Source organism: Enhydra lutris, unplaced genomic scaffold (genome assembly GCF_002288905.1).
Source record: "Enhydra lutris kenyoni isolate GAN:26980312 unplaced genomic scaffold, ASM228890v2 scaffoldscaffold9, whole genome shotgun sequence".
Lineage (NCBI taxonomy): Eukaryota > Metazoa > Chordata > Mammalia > Carnivora > Mustelidae > Enhydra > Enhydra lutris.
This window is the reverse complement of record NW_019154093.1, coordinates 21,862,153-21,876,780: the sequence shown is the minus strand read 5'-3', so window position 1 is coordinate 21,876,780 and position 14,628 is coordinate 21,862,153. Positions and strand designations below refer to the sequence as shown.

The window sequence follows — 14,628 nt, the reverse complement described above, 5'->3', positions numbered from 1 at the left end:
CCCCCTCCCTTTCCTCACGACAGTGGATTATTATTCATAATCATGAAGATTTTATAGTTTTTATCAAGATGTTAGGAAAAGCTGTCTGATTTTCTCTTTAAAGAAATCAATACCCAGGGCCTTTCAGCATCATCTGATAGAGATAACTGATTAAAAGTACTGGAGCCTTTCCCCAAAACAAGCAGTTCCATTGGCTTCCTTTTGGTGTACAAATCAGTAGATATTATGTATTTCTACATCTATGATCCTTTGATAAAAATGTGGTCTTCGGGGCACCTCAGTGGCTCAGTTGACTAAGCAACTGCCTTTGGCTCAGGTCATATTCATGGAGTCCTGGGATTGAGTCCTGCATCCGGCCACCTGCTCAGCGGGGAGTCTCCTTCTCCCTCTTACCCTCTCCCCTCTCATGTTCTCTCTCTCTCACTCTTAATTCTCTCTCAAATAAATAAGTAAAGAAAATCTTAAAACAAAATAAATAAAAATAAAAAATAAAATGTGGGTTTTTTTGTTTTTTTGTTTTTTTTCATTTTACTTCATTAGTCTTGGGCTGGATGTGTTTTGACAGGCCAAATAGATAACATCAAATGTGTCATTTGGAGAGTCTCAAGCTCTTAAGGTATCCTTTCCTAGCTTTGATTTTCCAGATACATATCACTTATTAATAACGTGGCATCAAATTATACCATCCTGGCATGTTCCTTCTGGAAAGAAATATCTCAATATCTCTTATAGGTACATTCTAAAATGATATGAGGATACTTAGGCGTGTGGATTAGAGGACTTGAAATCTAATAATAAAATTATTTTTACAGATCTTTGATGGAAAACAGATTCCACAGAGAATGGTTGATGGATGGAATGCATTTTTCTTTGATAAAACAGAAGAACTGGTAATTTTTTCATAGTCTTTATGTTATAGAATGCTCACTGATATATGTTGGGATTTGCATAATTTAATAATTTTACTTATATTTGGAATCCATATTTTACATAACTATAGACACCTTTCTCCCTCTTTTTTCTTACCTATAGAAAAAGCGTTTACCTTCACTTGGAAAGAACACAGAAACATTAGGAGAGCTTTGGTTGGGACTGCTTCGCTTCTATACCGAAGAGTTTGATTTCAAGGAATATGTAATTAGCATTCGGCAGAAAAAGCTGTTGACAACTTTTGAGAAGCAGTGGACATCCAAATGCATTGCAATTGAAGGTAATCATTTAGCTGACATTAACTGAGGAACAAAATGAAACAGAAAGCTGGAGTTTCATTTGGCCAGGAGATAGAAGGGAAAACTGAAAACACATTAGAATTTGGAAGATTCTTCCTCTTTTTTTTTTTTTTTTTTTTTTTAAATTTTTTTTTATTTTTTTTTTTGACAGAGAGATCACAAGCAGGCAGAGAGGCAGGCAGAGAGAGAAGAGGAAGCAGGCTCCCCTAGAGAGCAGAGAGCCCGATGCGGGGCTCGATCCCAGGACTCTGAGATCATGACCTGAGCCGAAGGCAGCGGCTTAACCCACTGAGCCACCCAGGCGCCCCAGATTCTTCCTCTTGATTTTTATGTTTCTGTCCTTTTATTATTCCCCCATCCCAATTTCTATCTTTTTAAAATCTATAACTTTAAAAGAATAATTTGGTGACTTGAATGGTCTGAGTTATAAAGTATTACTCTCTTGGTATGGCTCGTATGTATATTTTATGTTACAGTGAACAGAATTCTTAATTAAAAAATAAATATTTCTTTTCTAGATCCTTTTGACTTGAATCATAACCTTGGTGCTGGAGTTTCTAGAAAAAGTAAGTTTTAAATTTAGAAATCCCCTGTTTTTAAAGCTTTTTACACATTAAGGTCTGCATCTTTATTCTTTCTTCTTTTTTCAATAGTGACCAATTTTATCATGAAGGCATTTATCAATGGAAGGAAGCTTTTTGGTACCCCCTTTTATCCACTCATTGGCAGAGAAGCTGTAAGTTTACATAATTTGGATTCTGAATCTTTTTTCTTATAGAGCTGCCTTTTTTGTGGTACAGTAAGCTTTATCCTATTTCCAAGTTGGTGTTAGAAATAGGGAAAAGAGATGATTATACACTCCCTGTATTTTTTTTATTGTACTTATCATAGTTCATAATGAGTTATCTATTTGCTAAATTTTGTATATCTACTTGTTTAATTCTTTCTTCTGCTATTAGATTACAGCTCCCTGAGGACAAGGGTCTATTATGTCTCTTCACCATCATATCTCCAGTAGCTATTAAGATGGTACATTGAGGGGTTCCTGGGTGGCTCAGTGGGTTAAAGCCTCTGCCTTCAGCCTAGGTCATGATCCCAGGGTCCTGGGATCGAGCCCCGCATCGGGCTCTCTGCTCGGCAGGGAGCCTGCTTCCCTTCCTCTCTCTCTGCCGTCTCTCTGCCTACTTGTGATCTCTGTCAAATAAATAAATAAAATCTTAAAAAAAAAAATGGTACATTGAATGTACTAAATAAGCATTTGTTGAATGAATGAAGGCAGATAGTCAAGAGTCAGTATCCTTAAATTTGTAATTTGAGGTGCTGCCCACTGCCCTTCTTCCATCTCTGGAAATTTTGATGAAAATATAAACAGAGAGGACAACACCAAAGAAATACTTTCTTACTTGCTGAGACTTCTCTAATTTTGGTGTAGCCCTGGTAACTGAATTTGATGGCATGGAACTGAGAGGATTCTTTTTGCCTGAACTGGGTGGCATAGTATTTCCTATTGCTCTTGGTCTCACTCTGTTTTTTGCTTGCTTTCTAATGGGAGGAGGTCTAAGTTTTATACAGAAAGAAACTTCAAAGAGAAGCAATCTCAAGAGAGAAACTGTGTCTCTACTATTGCATAACAAATACCTTTGATTTTGTTCAGTACAGTTTATGCACTCTTTCTTTGGGATGTAGGGTAAGAAAAGCAGAAATATCTATAGCTTTTTTCCCTTGCAGCACTGATTCTTGACATTTTTTTTATTGCCCTGCCTCTTGGGAGGGGGTGGTAATAACTATAATGGAGAGAAAGAAAATAATAGTAAAATTTGAAATGACAAGTTGTGTAAGAACAAAATGTCAAACAAAAGGAAAATCCAACAATGATTTTACTAACATACTAATTAGAAAAACAATAAATGAAGAGAGTACAGTCAAATCAAAACAAATTTGATGATGCACTGATAAAGCATTTTACCTGAAAATTGTGGGAATTCCAGCTATTAGTGTGTATATATGCATATGTTCTATAGGAACCTAGCAGTTTTGTATTGTGAGAATTTTTGGTAGACTATTAGAATTCTTAGTAAACTGAAAATGTGTTAATTTTAGTCTATGAATACAAAATTTTAGTAACTTCTAAAACAATTTTTATTTATTTATTTATTTGACAGAGAGGGAACACAAGGAGGGGGAGTGGGAGAGGGAGAAGCAGGTTCCCCGCTGAGCAGGGAGCCTGATGCAGGGCTCGATCCCAGGAGTCTGGGATCATGACCTGAGCTGAAGGCAGAGGCTTTTTTAAAGACTTTATTTATTTATTTGACAGAAAGAGAGATCACAAGTAAGCAAAGAGGCAGGCAGAGAGAGTGGCTGGGGAAGCAGGCTCCCTGCTGAGCAGAGAACCTGATGGATGCAGGGCTCGATCCCAGGACCCTGAGATCATGACGTGAGCCGAAGGCAGAGGCTTAACCCAACTGAGCCACCCAGGTGCCCCTGAAGGCAGAGGCATTTTTTTTTTTTTTTTTTAAAGATTTTGTTTATTTATTTGTCAGAGAGAGAGAGAGAGAGCAAGCACAGGCAGACAGAGTGGCAGGCAGAGGCAGGGGAAGAAGCAGGCTCCCTGCCGAGCAAGGAGCCCGATGTGGGACTCGATCCCAGGACGCTGGGATCATGACCTGAGCCGAAGGCAGCTGCTTAACCAACTGAGCCACCCAGGCGTCCCGAAGGCAGAGGCTTTTAACGACTGAGCCACCCAGGCACTCCAGAATTTTAGTAACTCTTAATAACTCAGTATAAGTAGTCCGAGTAGATGTCAGTCTTTGGTCTTGAGTATCATTTGGTGTAAGAGCCAAACATCAGTTTGAGGCCTATCTGAAGGGGCCTGTGAGTCTGCTAACCATTTTTTGGACACACTTTTTTCTGTTTTAAAAGTCAAATAGGGGGCGCCTGGGTGGCTCAGTGGGTTAAAGCCTCTGTCTTCGGCTCAGGTCATGATCCCAGAGTCCTGGGATCGAGCCCCGCATCGGGCTCTCTGCTCGGCAGGGAGCCTGCTTCCTCCTCTCTCTCTCTGCCTGCCTCTTTGCCTACTTGTGATTTCTGTCTGTCGAATAAATAAATAAAATCTTAAAAAAAAAAAAATAAAAAAATAAAAGTCAAATAGTATTCTGTGGCTTGTTTATATACTAAGTTAACTGTTCTCCTTTGATGGACATTTAGATTGTTTTTATTGTATCAGTGTTATAACTGATATTGTAGAAAATATCCTTTCAAGACTTCATACTTATATTTTCCATAGTAAAATATATTCTTTCAACACATATTTATTGAATTCCTACATGGTTTTGTTTTGTTTTGTTTTGTTTTAGATTTTATTTATTTATTTGTTAGCGAGCCAGCACAAGCAGGGGGAGTAGCAGGCAGAGGGAGATGCAGACCCCTCACTGAGCAGAGAGCCCAATATGGGGCTCAATCCCAGGACTCTGGGGTCATGACCTGAGCCGAACACAGACACTTAACTGAGCCACCCATTCCTTTTTATGGTTGAGCAGTATTCCATTAAATGGAATATATCATATTTTATTTATCCATTCATCATCTTTGTTGGACATATGAGCTGTTTCTTCTTTTTCATTCTTATGAGTAATGCTGCTGTGAATATTTCTGCACAAATTTTTGTGTGGATGTTAGTTTTCATTTCTTTTGGGTATATACCTAACAGTAGAATTGTTGGTTCATTTTGGCAAATTTATGTTTAACTTTCTGAGGTTCTGCCAAACTTTTTTTAAAGCATCTGTATTATTTACCTTCCCACAGCAATATATGTGGGTTCCATTTCATCTACATCCTTTTCTCTTTTTATGATAGCCATCCTAGTAGGTGTGTCTCTTACACTTTTATCTTTGACTTTAGATTTGAAGAGTGCTAAGTGGATATGTTCTCTTGCCTTACAGAGGTGTGGATACTGTTAGGACAAACTAGTCTTTGTGATAGTGCAAAACAAAACTGAGCTAAAGCTTAGAAGAATACTCCAGGTGGTAGGATAAAGGAAAAATAATCCTGGTACTTTTAAAACTTGGGAAAATGATTTACTGTGTATTGGTTCTCTATCTACTCATTAGCTGAACCTGCTTTATGTTATTAATGTTATATGTTCTTGAAAAGTTATATACAAATCCAATCATATTTTAAATAAACCAGAAGATTGCTTTATCGGTAGAGAAGTCTTTTGTTTTTTTTTTTAAGATTTTATTTATTTATTTTACAGAGATCACAAGTAGTTAGAGAGGCAGGCAGGGGCGGGGGGAAGCAGGCTCCCGGCTGAGCAGAGAGCCCGACTCGGAGCTCGATCCCAGGACCCTGAGATCATGACCTGAGCTGAAGGCAGAGGCTTAACTACTGAGCCATCCAGGTGCCCCTAGAGAAGTCTTTTGTAAAGAGAATAATTCTTTTCTAGAAATAGCCTGGTAAGGCAGAAAGCATGAGATTTGTAGTCAGACCAACTTAGCATTAAATCCTGCTTACCTGGGGTGCCTGGGTGGCTCAGTGGGTTAAGGCCGCTGCCTTCAGCTCGGGTCATGATCCCAGCGTCCTGGGATCGAGCCCCGCATCGGGCTCTCTGCTCTGCAGGGAGCCTGCTTCCTCCTCTCTCTCTGCCTGCCTCTCTGCCTACTTGTGATCTCTCTCTGTCAAATAAATAAATAAAATCTTAAAAAAAAAAATCCTGCTTACCTATCATGTAATGGGCAGATTTTACTATGGGCAAATGACTCGCTTTCTGAGCCTCTGTTTGCTCATCTATAAATGAGGATGAAAATAGTATCTGTTGAGTTATTATGCAAAGATGCCACAGATAAGTGCAGAAATAATGTGGCTGTAACGTGGTTAGCACTGTTAGCAACTGTGGTATTGATGATGATGAATTTTTTTTCTTTATTAGAGAGAGAGAGTAGGGGAAAGAGTAGAGGGAGAGGGAGAGAGAAAAGGAGAGAAGGAGACTGCCTGCCAAGCACAGAGCTCAACTGGAGTCTGGATCCCATGACTCCTGAGAGCGTGATCTGAGCTGAAATCAAGAGCTGAATGCTCAACCATCTGAGCCACCCAGGGCCGCCAGTGATGAGAATTTTTTTTTTTTAAAGATTTTAAAAATTTGGGGTGCCTGGGTGGCTCATTGGGTTGAGCCTCTGCCTTCGGCTCAGGTCATGATCTCAGGGTCCTGGGATTGAGCCTCCGCATTGGGCTCTCTGCTCAGCGGGGAGCCTGCTTCCCCTTCTCTCTCTGCCTACTGCTCTGCCTACTTGTGATCTCTCTCTCTGTCAAATAAATAAAGTCTTTAAAAAAAAAAAAGATTTTAAAAATTTATGAGAGAGAGGGTGCACACACAAGCAAGGGGGAGCAGCAAAGGGATAGAAGCAGGGTATCCATCAGCAGGGAGCCTGATTCAGCAGGGAGCCAGATTCGGGGCTCCCAGACTCTTTTTTTTTTTTTTTTTTAAGATTTTTTTATTTATTCATTTAACAGATAGAGATCACAAGTAGGTAGAGAGACAGGCAGAGAGAGAGGAGGAAGCAGGCTCCCCGCTGAGCAGAGAGCCCGATGCGGGGCTCGATCCCAGGACCCTGGGATCATGACCTGAGCCGAAGGCAGAGGCTTTAACCCACTGAGCCACCCAGGCGCCCCGGGGCTCCCAGACTCTTAACTGACTGAGCCACCCAGGCACCCTGATAAGATTAAGATAATTCTTAATCTTATTTTCTTTCTTTTTTTTTAAGGTTTTATTTATTTATTTGACAGAGATCACGAGTAGGCAGAGAGTAGGCAGAGAGAGAGGGTGGGGAACAGGCTCTCTGCTGAGCAGAGAGCCCGATGTGGGGCTCGATCCCAGGATCCTGGGATCATGACTTGAGCCGAAGGCAGAGGCTTTAACCCACTGAGCCACCCAGGCGCCCTTATTCTTATTTTCATATTATGGTTTTAGTTACATTGAGAAGTTTTTTGATATTTCCTTTTTTTTTTTTTTTAAGATTTTATTTATTTTTTTGAGAGAGAGGGCATGAGTAGGACAGAAGGGGAGTGGGACAATCAGACTCCCTGCTGAGCAGGGAGCCCTCAGCAGGGCTGGATCCTAGGACTCTGGGATCATGACCTGAGCCAAAGGTAGATGCTTAACCAACTGAGCCGCCGGGCTCCCCATTTATTTCCTTTTTTTTTAAAACCACTTTTATATCTTGGTCTTCTTTCCATTTGGATTCCACAATTCCTAATGTTTTGGTTTTTTTTTTTTTCTAGTAAAGTTTTATTTTCTCCCTAGGAGTACTTCTTTGATTCCCGAGTATTAACAGATGGAGAACTGGCTCCCAATGATCGATGTTGTCGTGTGTGTGGAAAAATAGGCCACTACATGAAAGACTGCCCTAAAAGGAGAAGGTTGGCAAATGATTATGTATCAACATTACAGGGAAAATAAATGTGAGGCCAATAGTAGCTATAACTGTGTTCATACATGTTTAATTAAGAAGGTTCAGAGCTTTAAATTGGACATTAGGTAAAATGTTTATTGGAGTGGAATTTTTTTAATAGAGTGAGATTTATTTGTGACACAGTGCTATCTCATTCATTTGTTCACTTCATTCAGGTTTTTTGTTTTGTTTTAATTGAAGAAGCATTTATTGACACCTGCTCTATTGGGAACTGTACCACGAGCCAAGAAAAAAAATGATCAAGTCATGGGGTTCTTCCTGAGTACCTCACAGTCCTACAAATCAGTAATTAAAATATAATTAACTGAATCTTTGAGACACTTACTGTGAGGTATACCTATATAATATATACCTTGAAGAATAGACATCCTTCATACCCCTGAAAATATATTTGTGAAATAGACTTTCCTGTGTTTTATATACTCTTCAATAAGCCAGGAAAAATCGTTTCTTTAGTTATTAAGTCTTTCCAAATATAAAGAGCTTAAAACTTTACGAACAGAATGAATTCCTGGGTTCCGTCAGTGCTATATACTGACTTAAATTTAGAGAAGACACTTTCTCTAGCATCAGCTGCTCCTCTATAAAATGGAGATAATAAATACCAATTTCTAAGGATAATTATAAGATTAAAATTCAGTAGTAAAGTTTTTTTTCTAATTTGATATTGTATTACAAAACTCCTGGGATACCCAGTTTCTGCCATAGGAGTAGGTGTGCTCTAAATGTGAGTTCCCTTGCCTTAAAAAAGGTGCATGAAATAATCAGCATGTTAGTCCCTTTATTGTGAGACTTTTGTGTAGTTTAGTTTGTTCTGTGATTCATTCAGTTTACAAGTCCCTAGCCCCACATTATTGGTATCAGCAGTTTACTGTTTAGACTAAAGAAGAAAGACAGTGAAGAAGAGAAGGATGGGAATGAAGAGGAGAAAGATTCCCGAGACCTTGTTGACCCCCGAGACCTCCACGACACTCGAGAGTTTAGAGACCCCAGAGACCTCAGATGCTTTATATGTGGAGATGCAGGACATGTACGAAGGGAGTGTCCAGAGGTCAAGCTGGCCCGTCAGAGGAATAGCAGTGTGGCAGGTAAATAGAAAAGGCTAAAAATAGTTTTTGGTAGAAATAAGGTCATTTGTGTTGATATCATTCTAAGGACTCTTGATTCCTGTCTTTTCCAAAGTTAGCAGTATGATTTTGGACCTTATAATTTTTTTTTTTTTTTTTAAAGATTTTATTTATTTATTTGACAGACAGAAATCACAAGTGGACAGAGAGGCAGACAGAGAGAGAGAGGAGGAAGCAGGCTTCCTGCTGAGCAGAGAGCCCGATGCGGGGCTCGATCCCAGGACCCTGAGATCATGACCTGAGCAGAAGGCAGAGGCTTTAACCCACTGAGCCACCCAGGCGCCCCTGGACCTTATAATTTCTTAAAGAGAGAAAATTTAGACAGTCCTTTATTTTGAACAGTACTCAGATATGTTCACTATTAAGGTCTTAGCAGTGTGTTGTATTCAGTAAACTCCCTTTAAGTATTCTTTGGATTTGAGTTACTTTCTTTATCAAAAGATAATAGAAATTAAATTTTTTTGGGGGAACATATACAAGAGAAATTATATCTCTTCCCTTTGCTCTTATGCGAGAGGGAGATCTGTTTCTGTTATAATTCATAAGTAATTTTAAGAATTTGAAACCCAAATGAGAGTTTAGTGAAAGAAAAAAATAAGAGTATTTTAGAAGTGATGATTTCCAGTTATTCATATTCTTGTTGCTGAAGATTTTTTTTTTTAAATTTATTTATTTGACAGGCAGAGATCACAAGCAGGCAGAGAGGCAGGCAGAGAGAGAGGGGGAAGCAGGCTCCCTGCTGAGCAAAGAGTCTGATGGGGGGCTTGATCCCAGGACGCTGGGATCATGACCTGAGCCGAAGGCAGAGGCTTTAACCCACTGATCCACCCAGGCGCCCCTGCAGAAGATATTTTCTTAAGTATATCTTCTCCTTTAGAAAAGGAGTATTTGTCTTTTTGTTCTTGTTTCTACCACCAGTATATTTTTTTTAGTGATTTACAAGATTGAGAAATAGCTTTAAAAAAATTAGTTGTTACAAGTCCTTCATAAACATAATAATACTATAAAGGTCCAAGTTTATAAAATCTCAGAGGGATTTGAGACTCTTTAACAGAGGAAGGGAGTTATTGATTGTCATCTCTCTGTTGTTTTCTTTATCTGTTGATTTTCTTTCTGATGTCTTCTCTTAGCAGCCCAGCTGGTCCGCAACCTTGTAAATGCCCAACAGGTGGCTGGTTCAGCCCAGCAACAGGGTGATCAGTCCATAAGGACTAGACAGTCCTCAGAATGTGTAAGTACTCTGCCTGCAGATGGATTAGTTTTGGTGGGAAGATAGTACAATCTTTGATAGGTTACTGGGTTGATCTTTTAGACTGGCAAATAGTCATCCAGATAACAGTGCTTTTGTAGAGGTGTTTCTGCTAGGCACATGAGATGGAATGTGAGCATTATCTTTGGAGTAATGCAGATCTGGGTTTATATCTTTGGGCAAGCTACTTAACTTTATTGAGCCTGCCTAAGAGAACAGCTACCTAATATATTTGTTCATTAGTTAAAATAAGGTAATTGAGGTTTCAAGCCTTGTCTAGTAGCAGAATATCAGCAACATTTATAAAAATAAACCCCCAAATGGAGATGTGTTAGGGGTTTAATATGTTAGGGGAATACATACATGGCATTGGACTTGCTTGAAGTCTTTATGTGTCTTCTCATAGCTGATATGAATACCTAATAAAATATATCTTGTGAAAGAGTATTAAATTGGAGTTCACAAGTTTCATATTAACTTTGCTGAGTTGCTCTTAACCGTTGTGTAAATCTGTATTCACCTTACACTTCTTAAATTAATTCAATATTAACTGAATGCTTCCTTACTTTATTTTTTTAATTTAATTTTATTTTTTCAGTGTTCCAAGATTCATTGTTTATGCACCACACCCAGTGTTCCATGCAATACGTGCCCTCCTTAGTACCCACCACCAGGCTCACCTAACCTCCCACCCCACTCCCCTCCAAAACCCTCGGTTTGTTTCTCAGAGTCCTCATGGTTTGTCTCCCCCTCCTATTTCCCCCAATTCACTTTTCCTTGCTTTAAACCTGGTACTATGCTTGGTGCTTCACACTTAATCCTTTGCGTGGCATGTGAAGTGGTAGGTATTAGTATGATCAAATTTTACGAATTGGGAAGCTGAGAAAAAGAGAAATTAAAAGATTCAAACTCAGGTCTAGGTAGCCTCAAAGCTGTTAACTATTAAACATGCTAAATCTGGTATGGTATCTTTTTTAGAAAAAATTCTCAAAGGATTTGTAGATCAGTATAGGGAGAATCTTGGAACAACATTTAGAAGCCCACTAACCCCATCTGTAATATTTGAATACCTACTATGGCCCTGACATTTTCATAAATGTTATATAACAACAATCATATTAGCTAACATTGTTGATTGCTGTGTGCCATATATATAATTTCTCCTGTTTCTTGTAATAAAATATTGAAAAAGTACAGAAAGTAATAAGCACCCATGTAGTACCACCAGGCTTTAACAATTCTTAATATTTATTACCTTTATTAAAAAATCACCCATAGTTAGTAATCCCTGTGCATTCCTTTTGGATGCTGTTTCCATCTTAAAACCTTCTTACCATCCCTTCCTAGCTACTAAAATGTATCTACTGTCCTGAATTTGGTGTTTATATTTTCCACATGTACTGCTTAACCTACACAGAGATGTATGAGATAGATTCTGTTTATTATTTATACATTACAGGTGAAGAAACTGAGATTTAAGTTTCTTGCCTGAGGTCAGCACATACTTGGAACTAGAACTTGAACCCTCAGGCCCTGTCTTCAAAACCTGTGTTCTAACCACTTTCCTTTGCTGCTTCAAACTTTTACCCTCTGCTTTAGCACTCGCTTTCCTCTTACTTGAGATATGGGTCAGAGTCTGTCTAATGGACATATTCTGATATCTCACAAAGCACTTTAACCTCAACATATCTAGAATGTAACATACTTCTCTCTAAATTCCCAGACTTGCCACTTCTTGGCTCTTGTGTTCTCCATCTCATTGAATGATCCTGCTTCCTAGTTTCCTTTCCCTCAATCCCCACATCAGTCAGTCATCAACTCCTGTTATTTCTACCTATAAAAAGTAGCTCACAGCTATTTGCTTCCCTGTCCCTATATTGTATTTCCCTAGCCTAGGTTACCATCATCTTAGGGCCAGCCTTTTAATCACTTCTATTGGTCTCCCCCATCCCACCCCAAGTATTCTCTATTTCATTCCCATTAAGCCAGAATAATTTTTCTAATATACAGATTGATCATGTTCCTGACTGGTTTGAAACCCTTCAGTGGTTTCCCTGAGCACTCAGGATAAAGTCTTAACTACAAGGCCTATGGGACCCTTCATTATCTTGTACCTCTTTGGTTCTTCAACCTCAAATCTGCCATTCCCCTGCCCTTATACTTCAGTAATAATAAACTTCTTTCAGAATCTGATTACTTAAATAGGTCAGGTGTTCATGAACCTATATTCCTTCAGTCATGTTGTTCCCTCTGCATGAAACACTCCTCCTATTCCCCTATCCCTGCCCTCTTTTGTTAGACTGATTGCTATTTACCCTTGTATCTCAACTTAAAGGTCACTTCTCTGGAAAGCTTTCCTTGATTTCCACTTTCATTCTTCTTATTTTTTTCTCCTCCGGAAGTATGTTTAGATATTCCTGCTCTGGGATTTCCTTATACAATATACATCATGCATTCTTTATCATAGTAATCATTGTATTTCATTGTAATTGCTCATGTAATCTCTTCATCTGCTCTTTTTCCTTTCCCCCATAAACTTTAAATTCCATGAGGGCATACATGCTAGTATTGTATTTTTAATACCTAGAACAATGCCCAGACATAACTGACAGTAACTTGTTGAGGGGCTGAATCAAAGTGCCTGTGAGATACTTAGATACAAGTTTCTAGTTACAGTTGGAATGTGAGTTCTGCATGATGAAAATGACGTCTGGGCTCTTTCTTCTTTGGGCAGTAAAAAGGTTTATAGGGTAATATATATGTCAGAGAGGGTTTGAGGATTTTGGAGAAAATTCTATTTTCATGTAAAATGAGGCTCTTACTCACATAATAGAGTTGTATTTATAATGTTCTAATAAAATATCTAATTTTGTGTAGATAATCTCTGCTTTTATAACACTAACATGTTTTTAAATTAATTTTAAAATGTTATCTTTTTCTCTTTGCAGTCTGATTCACCATCTTATTCTCCTCAGCCCCAGCCGTTTCCACAGAATTCTTCCCAATCAGCTGCCATTACTCAGTCTCCATCCCAGCCAGGATCCCAACCCAAGCTTGGCCCACCTCAGCAGGGAGCCCAGCCCCCCCATCAGGTCCAGATGCCTATGTATAACTTTCCCCAGTCACCACCAGCTCAGTATTCTCCCATGCACAATATGGGATTGTTGCCAATGCACCCTCTCCAGATCCCTGCCCCATCCTGGCCTATCCATGGTCCAGTGATCCACTCTGCACCAGGCAGTGCCCCCAGCAATATTGGCCTGAACGATCCCAGCATCATCTTTGCACAGCCTGCTGCCAGACCCGTGGCGATCCCTAACTCCTCTCATGATGGACACTGGCCTCGTACTGTGGCTCCAAATTCCCTGGTGAACAATGGTACAGTGGGGAATTCGGGTAACCCTTCCTTTTCTTCTTTTGCATCTGTCTGTAGAAAGGTTGGGTGATTGGTATGATTGGTTGCACTTGACGAAATAAATGTGAGGAAAAGAATGGCAGGCAATATTTATGAGGGGCAGTATAGGATTAGATAAAGGGTATGGGCTGTGGATTCACACTGTCTAGATTTGAATCCTAGCCCTGCCATTTATTATGTGGCATTAGGCAGTTGCTCAGTCTCTTTGTGCATTGGTTTCATCATTAAAATAAGGATATTAATAGCATTTAATGCACAGGGATATTGTGAATATTAAATGAGGTAATATACATAAATGTTACTTATTTTTAAATTTCACTACAGTCCAGTTTGATGTAGGGTATTATTAAAGCTAATTTTATAGTTGAGGATATTGCAGGGTTAAGTAACTTAACTATCAGGCTTTAATAATTAATCATAGTAGATCCAAGATTTAAACCAATTTCTTTCTTCAAAACCTGTGCTCTTTGCCCTAGCCTCTTTACTATCTTCCAGTAAGGACAATTCTTTAAAATGATATTAGTAGCACTTTGTAACATTAAAAAATACTAGTTTTTTCCTGATTTATAGAAATACATTTTCATTATTGGACATTTGAATAATAAAAAAATAATCTATATTCTCAATTCGTAAACATAATTGCCAAGTAATATTTAGGTGTCGTATGATCCAGTCATTTAAAAAATATTTGCATAATTGAAATATTTGATAAACCAGAAGTCTTGTTTTATATCCAGTTTTAGTTGATAATTTTTTTTAACAATTTTTTTTTTTTTAAAGATTTTATTTATTTATTTGACAGAGATCACAAGTAAGCAGAGAAGCAGGCAGAGAGCGAGGAAGAAGCAGGCTCTCTCTGAGCAGAGAGCCCGATGCGGGGCTCGATCCCAGGACTCTGGGATCATGACCTGAGCTGAAGGCAGAGGCTTTAACCCACTGAGCCACCCAGGCGCCCCTTAGTTGATAATTTTTAAAAAGACTTAATTTATTTATTTTAGGGAGAGAGCATGCACAAGTGGATGGGGCAGAGGGAAAGGGAGAGAGAATCTCAAGCAGACTCCACACTGAGCACAGAGCCTGACTGGGGGCTCGATCTCATGACTCTCAGATCACAACCTGAGCCAAAAACCCTGAGTCAGACGCC

At 39.0% G+C, this 14,628-nt stretch overlaps 1 protein-coding gene across 9 annotated transcripts in view; it reads left to right on the top strand.

Annotated features, from left to right (window-relative positions):
* LOC111142844 (zinc finger CCHC-type containing 11) overlaps positions 1–14,628 on the top strand; it is a 123,393-nt gene that overhangs the window by 103,274 nt on the left and 5,491 nt on the right. For 3 of the 9 annotated variants that reach the window (XM_022496182.1, XM_022496174.1, XM_022496178.1), the window contains 8 exons: positions 813–890; positions 1,033–1,210; positions 1,748–1,795; positions 1,883–1,965; positions 7,525–7,640; positions 8,558–8,781; positions 9,951–10,051; positions 13,018–13,465. In XM_022496182.1, coding sequence (XP_022351890.1) covers positions 813–890; positions 1,033–1,210; positions 1,748–1,795; positions 1,883–1,965; positions 7,525–7,640; positions 8,558–8,781; positions 9,951–10,051; positions 13,018–13,465 — 1,276 coding nt within the window. Of the gene's footprint in view, positions 1–812; positions 891–1,032; positions 1,211–1,747; positions 1,796–1,882; positions 1,966–7,524; positions 7,683–8,557; positions 8,782–9,950; positions 10,052–13,017; positions 13,466–14,628 lie in introns of those variants that run through there. The other 6 variants (XM_022496176.1, XM_022496179.1, XM_022496177.1 and 3 more) reach the window with 4 other exon arrangements.